The sequence below is a fragment of the Anastrepha obliqua genome, chromosome 3, assembly GCF_027943255.1.
Source record: "Anastrepha obliqua isolate idAnaObli1 chromosome 3, idAnaObli1_1.0, whole genome shotgun sequence".
In the NCBI taxonomy this organism is placed as follows: Eukaryota; Metazoa; Arthropoda; class Insecta; order Diptera; family Tephritidae; genus Anastrepha; species Anastrepha obliqua.
In genome coordinates, this window is record NC_072894.1 from 19,649,614 (window position 1) to 19,677,383 (window position 27,770).

A 27,770-nucleotide genomic window follows, 5' to 3' on the forward strand; every position below is an offset into this window, starting at 1 on the left:
TGTATCTTGTATCTTTTATCTCTTATCTCTTATCTTTTATCTTGTATATTTTATATTTTATCTTTTATATTTATCTTTTATCTATTATCTATTATCTTTTATCGTTTATCTTTTATCTTGTATCTTTTATCTTTTATATTGTATCTTTATCTTGTATCTTTTATCTTTTATCTCTTATCTTTATATCTTGTATCCACCATTTGGTATTTATGTTTCATTAAAAAATTTACCGCGGCTGAGTGTATTTTTTTTCTCACCTTCTTTGCGAATAGTGCCATGTGGGTTTTAGTTAATTACATTATTTAATTTGTATTATATTATGTGAAAATATGTAATCGCCGTAATTGGTCTTATGAATTGTTAGGCCGGTGTTTTTTTTAATAATTAATGAATAGATTTTAGGAAACATACCGTTACTTAGCACACAAAAAAAGCATCGAGTTTGTTATAAAAACAAAAATATAAGAAAACTATTAAATAAATACAAATTCAATTATTTACAAAAAGTACAAAAAACACAAAAACTACTTTTCATCACAACAGCTATCAGTGCAGTTCAGTGTAGTTCAAAATGCCAGCACATACCAATAAATACTATAAAAAGCATTGGCAAAAAGATGCCAAAGGATGGCGACGCTTTTTGTAAGAATGCCCAAAATTAATTATATTTACACCATGGTTCATTAAAAATTTTTAATTATTTTTCACACCCTTCGAAACTAAAAAAATATTATGAAATGAGATGAGAAGAAAAACTTAAAAGTTGTATTTACCATATATCGCGCTGGCGGTTTTGTTTTTCCTCGAATATTTTTGTAGTTGTTTTTGTCTGTAATATAAATTATTGGCAAGGGAAGTGAAATTGAAATGCGTAAATAGGAGCAGCAGCTGAACAGCGACGAAGGTGTTGAAACTAAATTAATAAAAACGAAAATAGGTTCGACACATGTGCATCGTCTGCGTGACAGTGTGACGTGCCGCAATGCCGTAGCAATGGCACACGTTGTAAGACATGCCGCAAATCACAGCACACAGAGAAATGGCTACATACATATTGACATACAAGCACTTTTCGACGCTGTGGATCGTTGAGCTGTGCACGCCACGCCAAGTGACCAAACAGGCTGAATTGGTTTGGACGCGTTGCCGTGGGAAAGTGGGTTAGTTGGCAGTGGTCAATATGTTGCGACGTGTAGTGCGGCTAGTGGGCAGCTGAACACACATCTACGTTCGGCTTTTGTATTTTGTGCGAAGTATTGCATGCCACTTACTGCACGACTGAATGGGCTGCAAAATGTTGAGGGCAAAATGGCTATCCTGCGCAAAAAAAATTAATACAACAAAACTGAAAAAGAAAATGAAAATAACGTTCAAAAATATTTGCTAAAAAAAGCTTTAGTATAAATATAGTAAATAAGAGCAGATAGTAGTCGGAGAAAAGGTACCAGCGGGTAGAACACAAATCGACAACAAAACCGTTCAAGGTTGACCATGGTGCCACCACTAACGCTGTTTTTTGTTGCTTTTGTTAGTGAGGCTGTTATTTTTGTTGCTGCTGCTGTTTTTAGATGTATTTTTTTACTCTCTAGAAAGGTTTGATGTTATTGTTGCTGCTGTGTCTTGCAATTTGATGAATTTCACAAAAATTTGTGCCAACAAATCAATAAACAAATGTGCTCAAAGGGCTGTGAAGTGAGAAAGGTTACTCATACGCAATGTACAACCAGACGTCAGTAAAAGCGTTGTGAGACTAATCAGTACAGTTTTGTCTTGAATGTTATACTCCATAACATATTTGAGTTGTATTGGAGAAAAAAAAAAAATATTTCCGCATAAATTTATCTTTAAACCTTTTTTGCGGTGGGCGACCATTTCTTCGGCGTCCTCTTAAGCCTGCATAGGAATTTGTGTGTCTTAGTCGAGCAGTTGCAATAAGCTTAGGAGGCAGAGATTTTTGGAAAATTTTAAGCTAACGGTCATTTTATGATCTTACATCTTACAATTAGCTAGTAACTATTCCTACAAAACTATGTTTCCCTTGACCATCCAAATTAAACTGACCTAGTCTCTCTTATGCCTTTTTTTATGCGCCATTACTCATGAGCAGAGAAATCGAATTGGAGATGCCCTAAATTGTAATGGAAATGCCCATTATTTCTTATCTATAGTTCGCCCTAGCCGAGCATATTTGCACGTGACCAACAGTAGGTAGGAGCCGGGTTCGAAACGCCTTATTGGCACGAAACGCCAAATGAAAGAAAAGGTTTATTTTAATAGCGGCCGTCGTTAGTCACGCAATAGAAAATCTCCTGGTATATTTCCAAAAATTATTATATTTACTGTTCTGTTTATCTATTATCTATTATCTATTATCTATTATCTATTATCTATTATCTATTATCTATTATCTATTATCTATTATCTATTATCTATTATCTATTATCTATTATCTATTATCTATTATCTATTATCTATTATCTATTATCTATTATCTATGTATATTCTGTTATAAATATATTAGGAAATGTATTGTTCTTAATCCAATTTTTTTTTGCCCAGTCGGCCTCCAATTCTTTCGCCCCAGAACCTTTTTCGTTATCATTATCAAAGAGAATTATTTAGTGGTATTTTTTATTGCCTACATTTAGCAATATTTTCACGGTTGTTATCAGTGAAATTTAATTATAGGTTTCCGCTCTTTACTTTGCTGCTAGACTATCTTGCCTATATCCTATTTTATTTACTCTTTAATGTAGTGACAATTGATAAAACGAAATATTAATGTTGGCTTTAAAAAAACTTGTTATTGCTGACAGATCGCTCAACTGATTAGCAGATGGGTGAACAGTAATTGACAAATTATCTATCATCAATTTCAATGGAAAATTAATTTAGTGGTCTGCTGTGTAAGTTTGATAAGTTACGGCGGTCCTGTCTTGGCGAAACCCTCTTATGTGTCATTCATATTTGTATATTTTTGTGCAAAAGTAAAGAGAGAGAAATATTTCTTTTCAACGTCATCAGCATCATCGTGTTCAGCTGTACTTCTTCACATACATACACTCACCTCCGTCTAGTATATTTGCTTAATTGCCCACCTGTGCTAAGTTACATTCCTGTTCATAAAATTTGCTTATTATTTTATTAAAAACGAAATTGAAGAGTGCATCATCAGCGCGCTTTGAAGTAGCCGCTCCTAATCTCAACGGATTTCGGATTTAGTGTAAAAGAAAATATTTTGATTTGCTACACTTGCTTCCCCTTACCAATTATTTATTTATTTCTAATTTTTTTTTCGTACCAATTCATTCACTATTTAGCCATCTGGCTCTGTGAGTACTATTGGTCACTTGATGACTTAAAATTAGAAATTATGTTTATATTTATACAGCAAAGAATTCTCAATGGAAATAGCTAGTTTTGGTTTGGTGCATAGTGAGGTTGAATTGGTCAATTAAATGACATTCCAGGTTCACATTGATTAGAATGCAAGGAGATGCTAAGAAATACCTGAGCTGCAGTGGCTTGTTAGCTGAGTTGTCTTGTTAATAATTTCGTGGCGTACCAAAATTTATTCCAGCATCAAATTAAGAACTGCAGAATTGCAGTTAAACTTTTTTATTGTATAAATTTAATGTTCTGTGAGTTGAAATTATTTTGTTGCTTCTTCTCAGAATGCTTAGTTTGCTTTTCAGCCGCTGGCATAGTCTGTGGTCTCTTTGTGAAAGTTGGAGATTATAATATAAAAGTAGCAATTTAATTTGAGGCTTGTGGTTTTACTGGAATTTCATAGCTATAAAAAACGTTTGCTTAAGTTGATGTAAGCAATTTGCTGCTGCCTCATTGCTGGAGCGAAATTCTCAATAGTTGGAATATTTTAGCATTTCGAATTCCATATAGAATGAAATGCAATGCATTCTTGTGTTGCATTTTTTTGTATTTTTTTTCTTTTGTTTGGAAAATTAAACGAGGCTGCGAAGATGTGTCAGTAGGAGTTCTCAAATAATATTGTAATGAAGATGATGCCAATGTTTGTGACTGAAAGGCAACGCTGAAGTGCTTACAACCTTGATTACCCCAAAATCAACTTTTATTTCTGGGTATTGGACCAGACCAACTTTTTTTAAATATTAAGTCTTAAGTAAAAAAACGATTACTCCGATTTTCAAAGTTAGCCTCCCATTTTTAAAATTTGGACCTACGAAGTTCGAAATCAGGGCTTTAGTAAAAAATTATTTAAAATTAATGTGTGTAACTAACTATAATAAAAAAGGAAAAATATGGTCGTGATCAGCTTACTCCATCTATTTAAAAAGGAAATTTTCAAAAAAAAAAAAAAAAAAATTTATTACGGGTGCTTTTAGTAATCAAAGATCAGCTATTCTAAAAATTATAATCCATAAATATGTAATTTTTTTTACTGATTTTAAAAAGAAATATAGTTTTATGAAGGGATTCAATGCTCTTTCCTTTGATATGCATAACTATATACTTTGTATAAAAAAATTAAACAAAGAAAACCTTTTTTTATAAAAAATAAATTTATCAAAAAAGAAATTACTAATTAGTAATACTATACTAAATTATTACTAGTGACTCAATCTGTAAAAAAATATTGGTTTGGTGTAAAATCCAGTCGTGTGCTGTAGAGTGAAGTTGGCTATTTATTTACCATTTTTTATCATTTAATTTTTTGTGTTTTTAATTTTCAATTTTCATATTTTATAATTTATACTTACATATTTTTCTTACTTTTTTAATCTTTTATCTATTTAAAGTTTTTTTAATTCTTTTATTTTTCCGTTTTTAATTTTTTATTTTTAAATTTGCCATTTTAATTTTTATGTAGTAGTTTTATTTTTGTTTTTATTTTATTTTTGCTCATTATTATTTTTTATTTTTTATTTCTTAATATTACAACAAAAACCATATAAATCAGGTTTCAAACTTTGCGCAATACTAAAAATTTTTTTTTTTTAATTTAAAACTTATAAAGCAAGAAAATTCACGAGTATTTCGACTTATAGCGCATTAAATTTTTGATAGAAAAATTTTAAATTTTAATCAAAGCCTGTTGAGTTCAGCCTTTTTTAATATTTTTTACGAAGTTTGAACCTTTAAGTTTGTTTTGGTTTTTTTAATTTGAAATATTTATAAAAAAACTAAAATAATAAAAAAAAAGAAAAAAAAATTTAATAAAAAAATAATAATAAAAAAATAAAGAAAAAAATTAAAAAGAACATAAAAAAGTAATAAAAAACAAACAAAAACGAAAATTGAAAATTAAAAAAAAATATATATAAAAAAAAAATTAATAAATAAATAGTCGAAAAAGAAAAAAAATAGTCCGAAACTTTTTACAGTTAACGTTTTTCTTGTTTGTAAAATTTTTAACTATTTTATATAATATTTATAGACATTAATTTAATTGTAATCTTTGTACCTGTTATAAATTATTGGCTTGCAGCGAAGCTGTCGCCAATTAATGTAAATCACTCCTTTATTGGGATGCAATAAAAACAAAAAAATAATAGTAATAAAATAATATAATCAAAAAATAATAGTAATAAATAAAATCATTCATCGAGAATTTCACACCATTGCTGATCGGAGGTGTTGAGTGGAAACTACTTGCGTTACGACCAGACAAATCTGGCCATCTTACAATCTGAAACAGACAAAAACCCCTTTTAAGTCTTTCAAAAGACGAACTAAGGCATATAATATCTCTCACCGGCCACTGCCTTTTGGGCACTCACGCACGTCGGCTCGGGGTTCTTCAAAATGACCTGTGCAGATACTGCGAGGACGAAGATGAGGAAGTATCGAGCAGACATTTGCTGTGCAGTTGTCCCGGTCTAGCCAGAAGTCGACTCGCTCTTCTAGGCTCTCCAACAATTGACAATCTTTCAGTACTCTCGGACTTGAAAATCGAATCTCTCATAAAATTCTCGAAACGAATTAATATCTTTGACCAAAATCTATAATAAAAATCTCGGTTAGGTGGGGAAATCATATCATATAATGAGCTCTAGGGCAACACAACGGACCCAACTTGCGGCCTATGTGGCACTCCGATGCGGGGTCATCCTTAAACCAACCAACCAACTAATAGAAAAATAATAATAATAAAATAATAATATTAATAATAAATAAAAAAATAACAGAAAAAATAAAAAATAAAAAAATAAAAAAAAGTAATAAAGAAACAAATAAAAATCAAAATTGGAAAAAGTTTTCTTTTTTTAAATAAAAAAAAAATAATAATTTTTTTAGATTAATTAATAAATAGTCAAAACTTTGCAAGAAACACATGTGTGTAACTAGAAAACGGTAGTAACTTACATTGTTAATTACACCTTTGTCAAGGTTCGCCGTAACCCAAGTTTGGTTGTCCTTAATTAGCCAGAGTTACGGAAGAGGTGCAAAATCGCTTCTTCCGCCTCACAGTTCTTGCAACTTCTGCAGCATTTTCGCCACGCTCACCCTTACCGCACACGATACTCCCTTTATATAATTATTTTTTTCTAATTATACAATCTAAAATTTTTGATTTCTAAATAAATATACAAAATCATTTGCGTTCATATTCATTTTGATAAAATTTGGTCTCAGACAAATTTTCAACAGAATTTTGTCATGAGAAGTTTTCCAAATCTATTCTGCCATCCAATCAGACTTTACTTTGCTCTGCTTGTCTATTACTTGTTTTAGGTAGGTAGGTGAAATGGTTGAAGTGCCGGTAAACAAAGCTACGAGTTTGAAAATTTAATGGCGGGGAGTCTAAACGACTTCCTGAGTCCTTCGTTTATTTTCCTGGCGCCAAAGGGTTTTCGAAATGGCACTTGAATAAATGGAGCTCCATCCTTTCTGCGCTTTCCTGAGAAATAATCTGTGCAGTTCCCCTTTAACAATTGTTAAAGGGATGACTGGGTAGAAGGTCTCTGAAGCCAATTCAGTCCCTTTTTTTACACAATAGTAAATTTTTTGCTTTCTATTAACAGTGGGAAAATTATTTTAATTTATATAATATTTTATGAGCATCGTTAATAAATTCTCAAAATTTTTAGTCAACATTTTCAATGTTAGAACTGATTTTTTCAATTGCTTCTCACTCACAGACACAATGAAACTATAAATATTTCAACTATTTCAATTAAAAAATGATGCGCCGTTCCTGAAATTTACGCATTGAAATAAAGTTTTTGTTTTTTTATTTATATTTCAAGTATTTATTTATTTATCGATTTTTTTGCGTGATTTTTAAGCACACATTTTTTTTTGTTTTGGCTGTGTGAAATTATTTATCGTGTTACTCATGCCACATACCTATTTGTTTTTGTTGTTTATTTTTTGCACAGTTTTGGTTGTTAATCGCTTGTGCTCAAATTTATAATGGTTTCAAAGGAATTTTACAATAGTTTCAATTATTCAGACAATCCAGCAAATGCATGCAGGAATTTGAAATTTTTGCTTTTCAGTTACACAGCGCATCAGACACATTTATACTCGCGCTCAATTGTGCAAAGGGGTATTCTGATTTTGTTGACATAACGGTTGTATATAACAGCATAAATAATCGAGACAGATGTAGATATACTATATACAAAGTGGGTCGAAATTATTCATCCAATTTTGTTTATGAATTACTTTTTTATTACAAAAAAAAAAAAGTGATGGACCTTTATGCGCTCCATTGTTTGTCTGTTTGTATACTGCAGCTGTCTAGTTCAAATATTGTTGATGCACGACACCATTTGCCAGAATTATAAATCTTCCGATAGGGTGATTCATTTTGCGCCATCTGTTATAGACACACCATAGGGCCCTGAATGATGAGAGGAGTCGACTTAGCTGTGATTGTCCGTCCGTGTGTATGATAACTCGAGCAAAAATTAAAAAAAGTTAATATATTTCAACGAAACTCAGTGCGAAAATTACTCTTTGTGCAAGGTAGATTGCCATTGAAAATGGACAAAATCGATCAATAACCACGTTCACCTTCATAAGATAGTAATTTTCCAAAAAAGCGGAAAAAAGTGCGCAGGCTTATAAAGTTCGTTCCGGACCTAATTCAGCACTTTCTGTTCACTTGTTTATTTCGATTTACATAAATTTAGAGTACATTAACTGATAGGGTGTTTCTATTCACCCATTTTTTGACCGACCAAAAGTGGTGGTGTGCCTAGTTTTAAAGTATTTGAAGAGCAGCTTGGCTATCAGTATAAGTAGGCACATTAAATTCTGACACTGTTCCCATTTTAAGGGTTGCCTATACCTCAACATAGACCAGTCAGTCATTGTATCTCACAAAAAAAAAAAAAAATTTCTTGTCATTTCTGTCGATATGCACTTCAGATCCTAATGTTATGCCCGTTTTGGTGGCATGGACGAAAGAGTAAACATTTTCTTTATTTTTGGAACACAATTTCATTCATCTGACTATTTCAGCTGGTTTTCGGCAGTTACGCATTTTAGTAACCCAGTTTTTCAAAACTTTTGTGAAGGTTTCTGCCTCTCTATTTCAGGATGGGTTTGCTCAATATTCGCCTTAAGGGCCTGAATGGTTAACACATTTTTCGCATAACATTCACGACAACCGCATGGCCCTTCATGGCATCTTATAAAAAAAGCCTAGCGGCATTTAATTGGGGCCTCGATTACTTTGTCTTAAATTTCCTGCCCCAAAAAATCGTTTATCACTTCACTGTTAACTCACTCCAGCAGTATTTTCAATGGAAAATGGGCCAGTAATGTCACCGCTCCAAAATCTGCACCTAGCTGTCGTTTCTGAGGATGCCTTAGCTGCTCGACGATCACGTGCGGGTTTCCCGATTCGCAGTTTTGTTTCGCTGAATGAAAATAAGCTTCGTTTATTTTAATTTGCTTTGAAAACGCGCTGTTTGGTCTATGCAAAATTGACTTTGTTTGCAATATTTGCAAACGTTTTTCAAGCATAAAGCGATTCATTTCAGTACACGGAGATATGATACTGACTTTCTGTCAAGATGTCAAGCTTTCTTTCAAAATAGCACATGATTAAAATAATCAGAATATGCACCACCCTCTACAATCCGACTAATTTTTTCTCAGGCACAACTGTATTTATAATTTATGGTATTATTTTGCTTAGTCGAAAAAGGGGACTGGTTACTCTTGGTCAGATACAAAGCCTATTTTAGGCCAAACATTTCTTTAGTTCCATAAAGCATTTCATGAATTAGAAAATATCCTTCTGAAAGGTAGAGCAAAGTAATTCATTTTGTTATATTTTGGTACTGATATGCAATGAGAAGTCTATAGTATCGGTGAAAGGTGTTTCCTAGACTATACTGCGATGTGGGCTGGGCGGTCGTCAATAATCTGTTTCTCACATTTTCGGAAAGTATATCCATATATTTGTATAAAATGAAAAAAAAAAACAATAACAATGGTTTATTTCATAATTGAAAAATATTGAATCACTTACTTATAATCACATACTTTTTTCGTTCCTTTCTCGTTCACAGAATCTACGCAGCACGGCGTGGACGGCGCCCCTGTATCGTGGCGTTTAACGCTCGATCAGGATCTTATTGACACGCTCAAACGTAGTTTCCCAACTTGGTTTCAAGCGTCCGCCAGCAGTGACATCACCACCACTACTTCAATAACGACAACAACAACAGCAATCACACCGGCTACAACGCCCTATAGATCAAAAATCACGGAACCAACTGAAAACGGGAAGTCAGTAATCGTAAACCAACAAACCGTCGGTGAGATAAGCAAACATACGAGCGACAGTGACGGTAACTGTAACGGTAATAGCAACACGAATACTCATCACAACAACACTATTATCAACATCGCCAAAAGTGGTAACAATTGTACGACACCCATCACTGTTGACACCACAAACCATCTGCATCAACAACTGCCATATCTACACCATCACCATTTGCATCATCACAGCAACGGCAACAGCTTAAAGCGACACAACAGCGACAACATTGGCAAAAACATTTCTTCCCCACAGCTCAACGGTTGCAGTTATTCATCTATTTTATCCTCTTCATCATCAGCTTCACCTGCTTCGTCGATAGCATCGAATTGCTCTGCGGTCTCCTCGAAGAAATCCATATCGAGTCATAAAAGCAGCAGCAGCAGTAGCAGTAGTTCTTCGTCATCATCATCTTCCTCGAAATCATCGTCTTCCTCTGCCACTTCAGCTAGTTCGACAAATTCGTCTGCGAACGCTTCCACATCCGTGAAGGCAACATCTGAGAAATTCAACAACGCCGCGAACGGCGTACATCACAAAAGCTCGAACGCCGCGGTTGCCGAAACGGGGAAGAAGTGCGTAGCGACAAAAGCAGCTGTGAAATCGGCTGTCAAGTCGGTGGTGAAAGCGCGTGAAAAGTCAGCAGCGTCAACGCTTTCAGCGTCTTCAACAGTGGCGGTAGCAGCAGTAGCGACCGCAAACTTAAAAGGGTCGTCGTCGTCAACGAAGGCAATTACGAAATCAGCTTCATTGCACTCACTCAGCAGCTGTTCCGGCTCCGGCTCCGCTTCACTACTCGCAACATTCTCGTCGCCCGGATCGACTGCAACCACTGTAGAGATTATATCGGATACGTCGTGTAACGCGCTCCTGACAGAGTCTCAATTTGGTGGCAAAGTGGGCTTCGGGCATACATTTCAAAACGTTATACTGTTGCAGGAAGCAAACGACGACATGTCTGAAGGTGAGTGTACAAAAAAAAAAAAAATTGAGTGGGTTCAGATGCTGATGGGAGATGTGATGGGTATAACGGACATTTTTTTTCTCGGCTCTGTTTTTCTTTCTTGCCTTCGATTCTTGTAACAGGTGAGCAATGCTTGAATGCAGTAGCGGCAGCAGCAGCAGCACCATCATTCCTATGTAGCGGTGGTGGTATTAGCAGTGATGATGGCACAAATTCCGATGCTTATGATCCGAGGCAATCACCGCCGAAGGCGATCGTTGATTCCAGTCCATTGCAACCGGCAATGGATAAGAATAAAGAATGTAAGTATTGCATTTTATATTAAAAAGAAAAAAACTGTAAATATATATTAAATTAAGGGAAAGTGGAGGTAAATTGCGACTTTTCGATTTGTGATATATTTAGATTGTTTTTTATTTGTATTTACTCCATAACCTTAAGCTGATTTTTTTCTGGATCTTTTTCTTTTTTTTCTTTCTCGGCCCGCATTTTTTTCCTTTACTTAGTAGAAACAACTTTTTATTACATACACACGCAACCCTTCGCTTTCCTTAATAAGTCAAGTGTCAAAGTCATCGGTTTACTTGCTCGTTTGCAACTTCTTTAAAAAAGTTTTCTCCTCTACGTTTGCTTGTCCACAATGCTGGACATTTTTCACATTTTTTTAAACGGCCATATATTTTTATTTCCTATACAATTATGTATATACGTAAATACACGTGTGCTTCTTCATATGAATGTATATGTGGATATGCGTGGGCGTAATCTGCACAAAGTTTTTAGGCAGTGAAATATTGCCCGTAACAGGAAAGCGTCAAGCAGTGGAGTAGAGTAAAAAGTGGCACTTTTTTGCGGTCTATTAAGTTTTTGACGTTCTCTATTTTTCCTTTGGGAAACTTCTAATTCATGAAAATAAGTTTATTTAAGTTAAATAACAAGGCAGAGAAAGGAGGGTGTCTCACTAACTTTGATGTTTTGTGTGATGGATAAAAAATAGATAATTTTTGCATTTACACAACGCGTCGGACATAAAAAAATAAAAATAAAAAATATAAAAAAATCTACAGTGTATATACTTATAAAGAATTATCCAATAGCAGGTGTTATCTTTCGCTATCGAGAGATGATTCATGATTTTTTATTCCCGGAAGTGGATGGTATTGATCGGGACAACGTTTATTTTCAACAAGACGGCGCCACGTGCCACACAAGCAACGAAACCATTGATATTTTATGGGGAAAGTCTCCAGACCGTGTTATCTCTCGATTTAACACCTTGTGACTTTTTTCTTTGGGGCTACGGGAAAGAGAAGGTATACGCCAACAGCCCAGGGTAGAATCAAGACCTCAAAGATAGAATTCGTGAGGCTATCGAGGACATAGGGCAGCCGCTTTACAATTCGGTTATGGAAAATTTCATGAAAAGGATATTGTCCTGTAAGCGTGGTCGTTGTGGTCATTTGCCTGATGTTATTCTTCACTATTAACGGCATACCTTGCTCTTTATAATGAAATAAACATCCCATCATTTATGTTAAGAAATAGCATTTTTCTTTGAATATCAAAATAACACTTCTTATTAAAAAACCCTTTATAACTACTTAGGAGATCAATAGTTCCTCGGCCGGCAGTCTAATAAATGAAAATGGAAAAAGCTTTGTTTGTTTTGGAAATTTTTCTTCATGGAAGTCAATAGACTTTTACATTCGCCTTTCAAAGCTCTTTCGTCACGTGAGCTGTTTTTATAGGCTTCAAACGCTTCTTCAAACTTTCAAACACATTGAGCGCGCATTTTATTTTTTTTACAGTAGCCAGGTATGATGCTTCAATTCGAAGTAAGTTGATTAATCCATTCCTGAATTAATTTTGAGCAAATTCCATATTTTGGGCCTGATAAAGTTTTCAACTCACTGAACGAAGAGTAAATAAAGGTCGGCAGTGAAAATGTTATATGTAAATTTTTGGTAAAAAATACCAAACTTTTCGATAAAAATATCGAACTACCGCTCATTACAAAGTTAAAAATATAAATTATTTACTTGAAGGAAACCGGTTGTGCTCCATCAAAGTTTACTTAATTTAAAATTTTTTTGAAATTTCATTCTTAGTTCCCATTTACGATATATTTGAGTATATTTATAAATGTATACATTTATCAGGTTTTAGGTTTATAGGCTGATAGGTTTACATATTTTTCTTCATGTCGCTTTTTCATATTTTCGAGCGCTTAATTATTGTATTTTCAATAATAAAAGTTTACATATCATGATTACAAAAATTTTTGTATCTACCTTCTGCTCAAATATGAACGAGACGGTATCAATAATACGATCCGCGGATGACATATGGCAAAAATCAATTTTTTGTTTTTTGGTAGGACTGTTATAAGCTTACATGGCAAATTTCAGCGTGATATGTCACATAGTTTGTTTTCTGTGCTACTGTAAACAAGTCAAGCTCGAGTGTGTTTTTCGAATTTAACGATGGAAATTCAAGTTGAACAAAAAATTTGTTTGAAATTTTGTTATTCCAACAAAATTTCGGCTTCAGACGCCTTAAAAATGTTGCAGACAACCTATGTGGACTTTGCTCTATCGCGTGCACGTGTTTTCCAGTGGTACAAATCGTTCAAAGAGGGCCGTACATCGGTTGAAAACTTGCCTCATGAACGTCGTCCAGCAACATCAGTAAACGACGAAAACATCGGAAAAGTAAAGGAAATTGTGCTTGAAAATCGCACAAATCGCAAAATCGGTTAACGCTGAATATTGTTTAGACGTTTTAAAGCGTTTGCGCGAGAACATTCGTCTTAAAAGGAAGGAATTGTGGGACAACAAGTCATGGTTCTTGCATCACGATAATGCACCAGCTCACACATCACATCTTGCTCGAGCTTGACTTGTTTACAGTAGCACAGAAAACAAACTATGTGACATATCACGCTGAAATTCGCCATGTAAGCTTATAACAGTCCTACCAAAAAACAAAAAATTTATTTTTGCCATATGTCGTCCGCGGACCGTTTTATTGATACCGTCTCGTTCATATTTGAGTAGAAGGTATTGTTGGAAAACTCTCAATAAATCAATACAAATTACGAAAAATTCCATCAATCAGTTAATTTAGCATTTCGTCGAACCTCAGAAAGTTTATTCCAACTAAACCTTTGTGGTATAAATTTAGCTAAAGTAACCTAATAGATAACTTTAATAATAGCTTATTTTCATATTACGAACCCGACATTTTCGCACTGCTTCGAATTGAAATGCTTGTTAATATTTCAAACATGAATTTGTATTATTTTTTACGTTTTTTGCAAATTAGTCTAAAAATAGTTCTCTAAAGCCTCTAAAATGCTGCCTCATTTATAAAAACTAATAATTTTGAAGGGACTCAAATGTAAACCATCTGTGTCATCAGGCATTTTAACCGTCAACAGATTCGGACTGTGCAACATAGTCCATACAGATACTGGTATTGCCACACACACACACATACATGTACATTCCACATATCTTAAAGCATGTATGTACCTATTTTTGTCATATGCATCTATTCCTCTAGACATTACAAATCAAGTTTACTCATTTACATACACATATACATATGCATACGTATATATGTACTCGTACTTGGTTTGCATATTTACTCATCCGGCTCTTTGTCAGCAAGGAAGTATTTTCAGCAATTCATAGCCTTAAAATATGATTTGCGAATCACGTACACGTCACTGCATGCAATTTATGAACTAAAATCGCTGTATACTCGTACGTTTATATTCGTTTTATACATATTTTGCTGTGAATTGCAACTGAAATGTGGGCCGATATATTTAAGTCATGGCGAGTCATAGGCGTTGGCTCTTAGTGGGTGGTTGGGTGAGTAAGTGAGTGGCGGATGAGAGCTTGTAAGCCGTTTCAAAAAATGTATTTGCACTCTAAATACTTGGTAATGAATACGTTAGGTCCTCTACGTCCTCCTAATACTCGCTCCCGCAATTCCTTTTTCCTCGGGTAGAGTATAAGGTAGGTGAATAATCGTGATATTGTTATTTTAGCAGCATAAACCGTCCCATACATGACTTTTATTTTGATTTATTATCAACCTGAATTATTGTTAGAGAGGTCTGGAAGTCTGAAGGCTTTTGTGAAGTTTGATCAAATAAATATTTTCATGAAAAACAAAAAAAAAAACAATTAAATGTCCTGCTGAAACGTTTTGAAAACTAAAATATTTTTGTTTTAAATGAAAGAGGCTTTAAAACTTAATAAAGTTTTAAAAATTAAAAAGTTTTAAAAAGTAAAAAAAAAACGGCTAACTAAACAATTAAGAAAGACCTTTAAACATTAAAAAAACTTTAAGGATTAAAAAAAAAAAACAAAAGCAAATTAAAAATTAAAAAAGTTCTAAAAATTAAATTAATTGTAAGAATTACAAAAAAATGTAAGAACGGAAAATAGTTTTGAAGATTAAACAAGATTTGAAAATATAAAGAAATTTAATTTAATTTAAATTTGTTTAATAAAAAATTTTGAAAGTCAAAAAAGTTAATGAAAAACTAAAAATAAGTCTAAAAAAAAAGTTTAAAAATTAAAAAAGTTTCTACAACTGAAAAAAAAATAAAATAAAAAACAATTTAAAGAGGCGCTCAAAAATTTTTCTTTAATATTTTTGGAAAACTTAATAATAGGACTATGGTTAAGTTCGTGCGGTTTTTTTCGAAATTTGAAACTTTATTGACGTAAAATGGTTACAAATTTAATATTCAAAGTATTGTCCATCTCTTGCTACTACTTTTTCCCATCTTTCTGGCAATTCACGGATTCCCTTTGTGAAAAATTGGGTCGGTTTTGCCGCAATCCACGAATCGATCCATTTTTTGACTTCATCGTAATTACGGAAGTGCTGGTCAGCCAGGCCATGTTGCATCGATCGGAAGAGATAGTAATCGGATGGCGCAAGGTCTGGACTATACGGCGGGTGGGGTAGGACATCCCATTTGAGCGTTTCTAAGTATGTTTTGACCACTTGTGCAACATGTGGCCGAGCATTGTCATGTTGCAAAATAACTTTGTCGTGTCTATCGGCGTATTGCGGCCGTTTTTCTCGCAGTGCTCGGCTCAAACGCATCAATTGTCGTCGGTAGACATCCCCCGTAATCGTTTCATTCGGTTTCAGTAGCTCATAATACACAACACCCAGCTGGTCCCACCAGATACACAGCATAACCTTCAGGCCATGAATATTCTGCGCCGACGTCGATGTTGAAGCATGGCCAGGGTATCCATACGTTGCCCGACGTTTTGGATTGTCGTAATGGACCCACTTTTCATCGCCAGTCACAATTCGATGCAAAAAACCCTTTCTTTTGTGCCGTTGAAGCAGTTGTTCGCATGCCATAAAACGGCGTTCAACGTCTCTTGGCTTCAATTCATACGGCACCCAATAGCCTACCTTTCGGATCATTCCCATGGCTTTTAAACGTTTGGAAATGGTTGATTGATCAACTCCCAAAGTTTTTGCAACCTCTTCTTGCGTTTGAGCCGGATCTTGATCGAGCAATTCCTCCAATTCGGTATCCATGAACTTTGGCGGCGCACCCTCGCGTTCTTCGTCTTCCAAGCCAAAATCACCACTTTTAAAGCGTGCAAACCACTTCTGGCACGTTCGCTCAGCTAGAGCATGCTCACCATAAACTTCCACCAAGATACGATGACTTTCGGCTGCTTTTTTCTTCATATTAAAATAATGAAGAAGAATTCCCCGCAAAAACACATTATTTGGCACGAAATTCGACATTTTCAAGTGTGGTAAAAATATTGTTGTTTACGCTTCAAATAAAAAACTTATACTGACGTTTGTGCCTTACGACAGTAGCTCTCCAATGAATGTTTGGAAATGTGGATCGATGGAATAATAATCAAGTTACGCCATCTGTTGTAAAACCGCAAGGAACTTATTCATAGTCCTATTACAATTCTTAAAATAAAAGAAAAGTTAACCTTTAAAAAAAATTTTTAATTAAAAACTAAAAAGTAAACAAAAATTAACTTTGTTTAAAAATATTTTTTTATTTTCATTTTTGATAGACCGCAAATAAATATATATACGAAAAAAAAAATTAAAAACCCTACCAATCAATTTGGAAAATACATTTTTTTTAATTAAACATGCTAGTAGACACACACTTTCCCAGCAACGAATCATCTAACGTATTAATCAACAATAGTACAGAAAGACCAAACTCTGACATTGAAGAAATAATCACTGAAACTAGGATAACCTGGGCAGTGAACACGTTCAAACCATTTAAATCACCGGGTCCAGATGGATTATTCCCGGCCCAAATACAACATTCACTCAGCTACATCATGGAGTGGTTGACGGCCATATTTAAGGCTGCTCTGAAACTTAAAAGTGTCCCATCAGTATGGAAAGAGGTAAAAGTGGTCTTTATCCCTAAAGCGGGAAAAAGTTCACACACAACACCTAAGGATTTCAGGCCAATTAGCCTATCCTCCTTTCTGCTAAAAACATTAGAAAGAATTTTAGAAGAGCATATTAGGGTTAACATCAGCCCTAATAAGCTCAGTATCTCACAACATGCGTATTGTAAAGGGAAATCAACTGAAACAGCACTTAACTCACTTGTTACAGAAATCGAGAAGTCAATGTATAATAAAGAATTCACACTAGTAGCCTTTCTAGATATCGAGGGCGCGTTCAACAACATCCTACCGGATACCATAATAAAGGCACTGACGGATTTCGGGATCTCTGGCGCTCTAGTTGAGTTAATCAAAAACATGCTCTTGAGCAGATTTTTGATCGCAACCCTAGGGGCCTCAGAGATCAAGAAAAAAGTTAGCAGAGGAACACCTCAAGGCGGTGTGCTGTCCCCTCTCCTATGGGTGCTGGCACTAAACTCATTGCTAAAGAGCCTAGAGGAGAGAGGACAACACGTCGTTGCATATGCGGACGATGTTGCAATGGTAGTAAGAGGGAAATTTCCCAATACACTTAGAGAAGTCATGCAAGATTTACTAAACATGGTTGAAAACTGGTCAAAAGCAAATGGGCTAAGCGTCAACCCCAACAAAACTGAACTCATCCTATTTACCAGGAAGCACAAAATTCCTAATATAGCTCCTCCGACTCTAGGTGGAACGACACTGTCATTTAGTGATGAGGCCCACTACTTAGGTCTAATACTAGACCGAAAGCTAACTTGGAAGGCAAATGTCGAAGATAGAGTAAAAAGGGCGACAATAGCACTATACTCTTGTAAACAGCTGATAGGACTAAGTTGGGGTCTCTCCCCATCTATCGTATACTGGCTTTACACGGCAATTGTCAGACCAATCCTAACATGCGGCATATTAGTATGGTGGCCAGCTTTAGATAAATTGTACATTAAAAGAACCATGGCACACGTACAAAGAATGGCCAGTCTGTGCATCTGCGGGGCCCTCAGAACCACACCCACAGATGCACTAAATATTATGCTTAACATTTTACCAATAGAGCAATACGGTAAGCAAACAGCTGCCAAAGGAACTCTCAGACTAAGAGAAATCGGCCTACTCAGAACGAACCAAAGAGGACACTCCTCAATTTTAGAACAATTCCCTTGCATTCCCAGCACAACGGATTTCTGTAGCACCAAGGACATCAATTTTAATAAATCCTTTTTTCACAGTATTTCCTTCCAAAGAAGAATGGGATAACGGGCTCATTGTTAAGATAAATGACTTAAACATCTACACAGATGGCTCAAAACTAGACAACAAAGTAGGTGGAGGGGTCTACTCCGACAAACTCGGAGTATGCCAATCATTTCGCTTACCTGATCATTGCAGTGTATTTCAGGCGGAAGTCACTGCCATAAAAGAGGGACTTAAAGAAATAAAAACGAGAGTATTATCCACAAATGAAGTCTTCATTTACTCGGACAGTCAAGCAGCAATAAAAGCGCTGGACTCAAAAACGCACTCGTCAAAAACAGTTCTAGAATGTTTTAAACTACTAGATTACGTATCTAAGTGCTACAAGGTGCACCTTATCTGGGTACCAGGCCACAGGAACATTGCAGGAAACTGTAAGGCGGATGAACTTGCAAGAACCGGTACAACGCTCGATCTCGAACCGGATAAGTCGCTGATACCCATGCTGATAGCCACTTGTAAATTTTATTGACAGGGAAACCATCAAAAAGGTAAATACAAGCTGGCAAAACCTCACAACATGCGAACTAAGCAGACAGACATGGCCGAACTGGAACAGCGGTCGATCAAAGATCTTGCTAAGATTCAACAGAGAATCTATAAGAAAAATGATAGGTGTATTAACTGGTCGTTGTTTAATAGGCAGCCACGTTAAAAGGTTAGGACTCCCGTACTTCGATTTCTGTAGAAGCTGTCTAAATACAGAAGAAGAGGAAACAGTCAGACACCTTTTATGTGAGTGTGAAAGCCTAGCTATGAGAAGGCTGCGCACTCTTGATACAGCATTTCTAACCGATGTAGCGGATATAGCTCATCTACTATAAAACTAACGAAGCTCTCCTCGTTTATTAAAGCAAACGGATGGTTTGAAAAGGAACACGTAGAGTAAGGATGAGCTCCAGTGGTATCACAATGGACCTGCGGAAGGTCTACCTACCTACCTACCTAATTAAACATTTTTAGAAATAAAAAAAGTTAATTAAAAAATTAAAAATAAGTTTAAAAATTGTAAAAGTTTAAAAATTTAAAAGCAAAGTAAAAGTAAAACTGAAAAAAGGAAATAAAATATAAAAACAATTTATAGAGGCCCTCAAATAAAGTTTTGAGAGTTTGATCTTTTTTTTAGAATTTTTGAAGAATTAAAAACATGTTTTCAAATTAAATTTAAATTTAAGTTTAAAACTAAAGCAAACAAAAAAAATTAATAAAAACTAAAAAAACAAAAAAAACCATAAATTTTTTTTCAATTAAGAACTAAGAACAAAAATTGTTAATTTTTAAATAAAACTAAAATAAAAACAAAAACAATTTTAATGAAAAAAAAAATCAAAATTAAAAAAGTTTTCTAACAAAAAGAAAAAAGCGATAGTAAAATCGTGTGCTTTTATTGCTGATAGTTTATGCAAAAAATATATCCACAAAAACAATTTATAGGGGCTCTCAAAGGGTTCCAAAAATTCTATTTTTTTAACATGTTTTTGGAAAGTAACTCAAATATTTAGGATTAAAAAAATTTAAAACAGATTTTCAATAAAAAAAAAAAAATAATAATCTTTATTAGAAGAATTAATCGTTTTTTTTTACTTTTTTGTACAATATGATATAATATAATTTGCACAGAAGATGCACTCCTTGATTTTGGTGGATTTCTGCATTATAGTGTTCTTGTAGTGAGGTCCTAAAAGTTAAATAGAAGTCCGTTATTTTCGTGGTCGGAAGTCGAATTATAATGTAAATCGCACAAATGCAGTTGATTGTTCTATTCTTTAAATTTTGCCTGGAAAGTTTTCGAAAATTTATATTCGTGCATATTGAAACATTTGCCGGTAATTAAAAATCTTTATACCTACACGTGTACGTACATAAATACAAATATTTGTATGTGCATATTTAGTGGAAGCCAAACGTCTGGCGAATATGCACAGGAAAAGTATTAGCGAAAATCGAAATAAACTTTTAATTTACTTGAACTTGTGTCGTAAAAATTCTTCTCTACTCTCACTCATCGTTGTGGCATGCCACAGTTGTATGCACTTGAGCACATACTACGTACATATGTACATATCCATTACGATTTGGCAGAAATTGTGGTTAAAATTATCTTGTAAAATTGCAGCAATTAGTGTTTTAATGATTTTAATTATAATTCTTACTTTTTTCCCTCTTTGAAAAAAGTGACATTAAAAATAATTTGAAATTTTAAGTGGGGTTTTTATGCAAATTGCTCTTCAAGATAACTGCTTCATTACATAGTTCATATAGCGCAGCTGCAGGTTGACCATTTTTCCAAGCCCGTTGGATTTCTTTTTTCTCTTTTCTAAATTATAATTATTCGATGAATCGTATGGCTCTGTTTCAGATATGTCCATATTCCATAGGCTCATCGTTTCTGTAACGGTAGGTGTGGGCTCGTATTACCTCAAATTCACGATATCTGGCTTAGTGGAGTTGTACTCTGGTCTAACTGCCGCAGATTCAGTAATTGTTGAAAGGTTTCCAATTTCTCGACCTTCATCTGAAAAGGTTCTCCCACCACTGAAGCGATTTTGGGCTACTTCGCGAGCAGCCTCATTTCTTAAAGAAATAGTTTGACGACAAGAACAATGGACTCGAGTTGGACGAGGAGAGTTTTTAGACCTGCAGCTATGCCTGTATCGTTGCAGAGCTCATCAGTTTATCATTCCAGCACCAAAGGCGATGATTTCCTAATTTTCTGGAATTTTTTTTCGTGACAACATCCGATGGGTCAATCCTTGGAGTGAAAGAAAGAGAAAAAGATTCTGCAGAAAATTTTTGGACCTTTGTACGTTGGTGGCGCCGAACATTGTAGGCTATGGAACAGCACATGGATGCAGAGACTCCGGTTCTGAAAGTATTCAAGGCGGTAGCAGCTGTTGCAGAGCTCATCAGTTTATCATTCCAGCACCAAAGGCGATGATTTCCTAATTTTCTGGAATTTTTTTTCGTGACAACATCCGATGGGTCAATCCTTGGAGTGAAAGAAAGAGAAAAAGATTCTGCAGAAAATTTTTGGACCTTTGTACGTTGGTGGCGCCGAACATTGTAGGCTATGGAACAGCACATGGATGCAGAGACTCCGGTTCTGAAAGTATTCAAGGCGGTAGCAGCTGTGGGTAGCAAAGAAAGAGGAAGACCTCCTCTGCGTTAGAAAGATTAGGTGAGTAAGAACTTGGCTTCAGTACGTGTGTCCAACTGGCGCCGGTTAGCTCGATAAAGAAATGACTGGCGCATTTTATTAAACCCGGCCAAAATCGCGTAAGCCGTTATCGCGCCAATCAAAATAAAGAAGAGAGCGGGAACGAGAGAGTCTCTATTTTAAATGTCTTCTTTAAATGTCTGCTTCCTGATGTAGTTCACCGGGCTTGGGATATCATCCAGCATCCACGTATTTCCCTCAAGTGCGGATTTTGAATTTTCAATTTTAGGCATTTGAGTTCGCCGGCGGTGCTGTTGACACTGGTTTAATCAGCTTTTCACTACTCAAAATTGCTATTTGACATTTTTCGCCTTCAATTCACATTTCGACTGCGGTGTTGTATAGTTTATGGTTTTTAATGCCAGAGGTTTTATATTGTTTTATTCCATTTTAAAATGAAATATACATGCACACATACATACATGCACATATGTCTGTGTATATGAATAGAAACTGTTTCAACGTATTTAATTTATTTCGAGGCGCGCAACTATTTATTGTACAAGCTGCCACCTTTTGGCATTTTCAGACAATTTGACGTAAACATAAACCTCCAATTATGCACGACTATAATAAACCTGAGTTATAGTAAAGTGTAAAATACTTTTGTTTATAACGCATATGAGGTTTTCCGTTAATATAAATTTTCAATGCCAAACAGCCAAGTATACGCATACAGCCCGTGACAAAACGATAGCCCCTCCACATTTGGACCAGTTTTGATTAGTTTTATTTTGATTGAAATATTCACTATTTTTTTTTACATCTCACTGCTCAACAAAATCCATATAAATCCAAATATAAAATTTAGTACAAAAATCGGAAAATTTCCACAAACTTTTCATTACAGTTTCGTTCTTTTTAATTATAATTTCTTGAAAGATTTTTGCAGACGCAAAGTTGCAGTCTTATGATGTATTCAATTTTAGTGTAATAAAGTGCAATTTTAAAGTTGTTAAAAATCAACGGCATCTCTTTTGTATTTTTTTAGCAGATGTGTTGCTTTTTTCCATATTTTTTTTTAATAAAAAATTTCGTTGTAAATTCAAAATACCTCAGCGAATTCAGCAAATTTTGAGTACAGACGATAACATCAAATACGAAAAACAAAGCTGCATAAACCTAAGTTAAAACGTGTCATAAATACGCTCGAATGCAATTCGCTGACAAATATAAATTTTGGTCAAAAGAGTGGCTCAACGTCATTTTTAGTGATGAGAAAAAGTTCAACTTGGACAAGCCAGATGGAAAGATGAAGTATCGGATGGACACAGGCCGCGAAAGAGCAACTTGGTATGCTCGAAATTTCGGCGGCGGCTCCCTTATGAGCAGCTTTTGGGCATCATTGGAAGTCACCTATTTGTATTAATTTTCAAACCGCATTACCTTGTCCCAACTGAGTCTTGCCTTCTTCGAAAGAGCAAAATCGACCGTGTGGATTGGCCAGCATGTAACCTGGATTTAAACCCATTGAAAATATTTGGGTACTACTATTTAGTTATGTTTACCAAAACAGACGGCAATTTGAACGGCTAATTGATAAAAAAAGACTATTGTGGAAGAGTAACACAAAATTGAAGTTACGTATAATATATCTAAAATTCATTTCATGAATGCCCAATCGCTTAAATTAATTATTTGTAGCGGTGGGGGCAGCACATACTATCAAATTATTATTTTTTTTTTATTTATTTTTTTTTTTCTTTTACCTTTTTAATTTTTTTTATTTCTTAAAATTTTTTTATATTTTTTTTTTAATTTTTTTATTTATTTAAAACTTTTTTTTTATTATTATTTTAATTTTTTTGTTATTTTTTGAATTTTTTTTTCTTGTTTTTCAATAATTTTTTTATTTTTTTATTTTTTTAATATTTTTTTTTAATTTTTTTTAATTTTCTTAAATTGTTTTTTTTTCTTTTATCAACTTCACCAAGTATTTTTTACACTATTAATTTCGTATGGATATATTGTTTGGTTATGTAGCACTTAGGAAATACAAAATTAATTTTTATCAAATTGTCCTCAAAGCCTTGTGCTTACTTTTTAATGTATATTAAAATAAAAAAAAAAAACAAGAAAAAACTGAAGTACGTTTGATTTCTTAAAAAAAATTGTGTGTTTTTAAATTTATGAATTTTTGGTAGTTTTTTATATTTGAATTTGTTTTAATTTTTGGATTTTTTTTTATAATTTTTAGATTTTTTTTAATTTTTGAAATTTTTTTTTAATTTATGGTATTTTTTTATTTTTTAATTTTTGAATTTTTTTACAATTTTTAGATTTTTTAATTTTTAATTTTTGGAGCTTTTTATTTTTGAATTTCTTTTTAATTTTAAAAATTTTTGTAATTTTTCAGATTTTTTTTAATTGTTAGAGTTTTTTTTATTTTTGAAATTTTGCTTTATTTTTTGAAATTTTTTTTAATTTTTGGTAATATTTTTATTTTTGGATTTTTTTTTTTAATTTTTATTTTTAATTTTTCGTTTTTTTTTTAATTTTTAGAATTTATAATATTTTTTAATTTTGGATTTTTTCAAATATTTGGAATTTTTTTAAGTTTTGGAGTTTGTTTAATGGTTTGAAATTAAGATCATTCATATCTAAAAAAAAAAAAAAATGAAAAACAAAAAATTTTCCAACCAGGTAAATTCGGTGAGGTGCTATTGCTTGTCGCGGGCTGTATTTACTTTATGTATGCAAAAACATATAATTCGTAAACATGCATGAGCATATCACATACACATAGACATACACATATATGCGGGAATCACACTGGGACCTCTAGCAAGTTGGCAGCTTATTAATGTTTTGGGTGAACAAATTTGAAGTAAACAATGGATGTGGGTTTATTTACATGCATATATAAAATATGTATGCATGTACATATATAAAAGCTGAGTAATCATAGCAAGTGAAATATTGCACTGGGCATATCAATTTATGTATATACATACAGTAAGGGACAAAAGTTTTCGACATTGCTTCGTATTATGTAGAATAAAAGCGTCGAAAAAAATAAAACAAGGACATTAATTATTATTTTCTGTAGGGTAGTGTGAGATCATATATCAAAAAAACTAATACAGTACTTCTTTTACTCGAATATCAAATAAATTAAAGTGAAAATAATTCAACGGCATAAGGCAACTCAACTTTTAGTATTCTGAGTGCCTGCCTGCCACTAATCGGTGACACAAGCCACGACTTTCTTTGACTTATATCATTTAAAGCTGGCAGGCTCCTTCCTGAACAACCTTTGATTTTAGTATAACTGCCTCCATTGATTTGATAGCCGCCTGGATATTCGATAAGATATTTGTCATAGTTTTTGTTGCGGCGTGTGCGTTAAGGTACACAGTTCACCCCATATGACTGGTAGACATGGCAGCTGTCCGGAAGTCGACATTTTACGACGAATTATATAATATATAATAATCTGCAAAAAAATACCGAAAATTAGTCAATAAAACACTAAATACGTATTTATTATTCATATCCATTCATTATATGACCTTCAAAGCAGGCTCTTTCACGCCGATATATTACATGTACGCCAACGAAAAATCTGATGATCACTGTTCCTATCAGCTCTCAACTTTGATGTTGGTATATACGAAAATTTACAAGATTTCCAATCATTGACAAGAAATTTGTATTTCTCGAGTTGATATCTAAAACTTTCTTCCGGATTTGGAACCTTTGACTATATATTAAAACTTTGCTATCATAAATTAGTTTTTGTATTGACGTAGTTTGAATTTATTAAAAAAAACCAAAACAGCTTTCTATAAATCAATTTTTTAATTTGTACTGAAAAACGATTATTTTTTAGAAATACACTTTTTATTTGCAAAAAAATATTTTTTTGAGGTTATGTGACAATCCTATTTAAAATATATATTTGAATTCAAACCTTTTAATTTTTCTACTGAAAAATTATATGGCAATCCAATTTATAATCAAGAAGCAACGTTTTCATGACTAAAATATTACTTTATTTGCCTTTTATTAAGACACTTATAATTTTCGATCTGATATCCATCATCCTTCTTCGCGGGATTTCTAATTTTTGAGAAATTTTATATATTTTTATTGGAAACGAATCAAATTAAGCTCATATGCGAGCTCCCTTTAACATTGTTTCTCCCTTACATGTAAACCACTTGTGTGATAATAGGTGCCTTCGATTCGTCACTCCTCCGTTCGCTATGTTGGGGCTCTGCTCGCTTGCCGAAAAATTTGCATATGCACAAGATTCGTCACTAGCTGCCTGGTACTACTACTCACTATTTTCACTGCTGCCAACTCTATTGTCTGATATTAAACAATTTTTATAAGATCGCATTCATACAGGCACATTTTTTGGTTGAACTTTGCGAATCCTCTTTTCCGCCCGTCAAGCTGCTTTGCTTGCAGTGGTTTAGGTTTTAGTCTACAATAACATTGGGTAGAACGAGAACACAAAGTGTGTGGACAGACAGAGTCCGAGCATCCGAAGTAACGAATTGTAACAAAAAATGTTGTGAACGCGGTCTTACTAATACTCATTAAGTGCTGCCAGGCAAAGGTAATTCTTGGCAACTCATTTTCAGTGCTGCCAGCTTTTGTTTATTTACTAAAGGGTGATTTTTTAAGAGCTATAGGAAAGTTTTTCAAAAAAATACACGTAGAATTCAGGAAAATGCATGAAATTTTTATTTAAATCGATAGTACAGTCCATATAATTCAATGCTTGAATATTATTACATGCAAATGTTGAGCGCGACTGCGCTTCAAATGGTCCATCCGCTTAGTCCAATTTTGGCATACTCTTTCCAATGTTTCGGCCGGCATCTCACATATAAATGCTTTAATGTTGTCTTCGAATCTCGGTGAAACCAAAATTAACAAAAACATTTTTCTAATAGCGGTTGCCCCTCGGCAGGCAATGGTAAACCTCCGAATGTATTTCTGCCCTGAAAAAGCTCCTCATAAAAATATCTGCCGTTCGGAGTCGGCTTGAAACTGTAGGTTCCCTTCAATTGTGGAACAACATGTGCGTCGTCTCCACCACAAATAGAAGGAGGAGTTCGGCCAAACACCCAAAAACGGTGTACGCGCCAATTATATATATATATATTATATAATGTTGTCTTCAAATGCGTTAATTGAAGCTGGCTTGTCTGAATAGACATGAGCTTTAACATAGGTATGTGTATCCCCACAAAAAATAATCTAAAGGCGTTGTATCGCACGATCTGGGTGGCCAATTGACAAGCCTCGAGCGTGAAATAAAATGTTCACTGAACTCGCCTCTCAAAAAGCCCATTGGTACGCGTTTCGTGTAGCATGTGGCACCGTCTTGCTGAAACCACATGTCATGCAAGTCAAGCTCGTGCATTCCAATGATACCTCCAGCCCAGTTGTATTGTGAAAGGCTTCACACCTAAATCCTTTTGTAAAATTTCCACGTTGTTGAGTAACAGAGGCCCAATTGCTGCGAACGGCGACGAATCGATAATTGATGGTCATCATTAACACTGACCGATGTAGCTGCGATATTTTCTTCAGTTCGCACTCTACGTAAACGTGTTGGTGGTTTGATGTGCAATAATGTAAATTTGGTTCTAAATTTAGTCACAATAGCTCGAATAGCCGCTTCAGTGGGTCGATTAAACTGACCATAAAATGGAAGAAGCGCGAGATAAACTTTCTTAACAGAACACTCATTTTTATAATAAAATTCAATGATTGGTAAGCATTGTTCGTTTGTAAGACGATTCATGCTTAAATTATAGACCAAACTGAAGATGTATCTAACGTCGTCTTTCACGACGCTCCAAACTTTTAAAAGCGCATAATCATCAATTTTAAATTGCAAGTTATTTTCCACTAACTCTCAAAGCATTCAGAAAGAAAGGCAATACATTTAAGTTCTTTTCAGAACATTTTTCTTCCATTAGTACGTTGTATGGCCGAAAACTTTTGTCCACCACTGTATATTTGGAATACGAGGAATACATACATACGTGCTTGCTTTTTTGTTGCCAGATTTTCATGCATTTCCCTTATTACTGAATTGCGAATGAAAATTTGTGGCAGTTACAATTCGCGCGATTCCAT

General features: G+C 34.1%; 1 protein-coding gene across 1 annotated transcript in view; it reads left to right on the top strand.

The window, feature by feature from the left end:
- The window catches only part of LOC129240710 (serine-rich adhesin for platelets), a 198,660-nt gene that overhangs the window by 143,937 nt on the left and 26,953 nt on the right, over positions 1-27,770 (top strand). The window contains exons 2-3 of the mRNA XM_054876668.1: positions 9,510-10,727; positions 10,850-11,029. Coding sequence (XP_054732643.1) covers positions 9,510-10,727; positions 10,850-11,029 — 1,398 coding nt within the window. The remainder of the gene's footprint in view (positions 1-9,509; positions 10,728-10,849; positions 11,030-27,770) is intronic.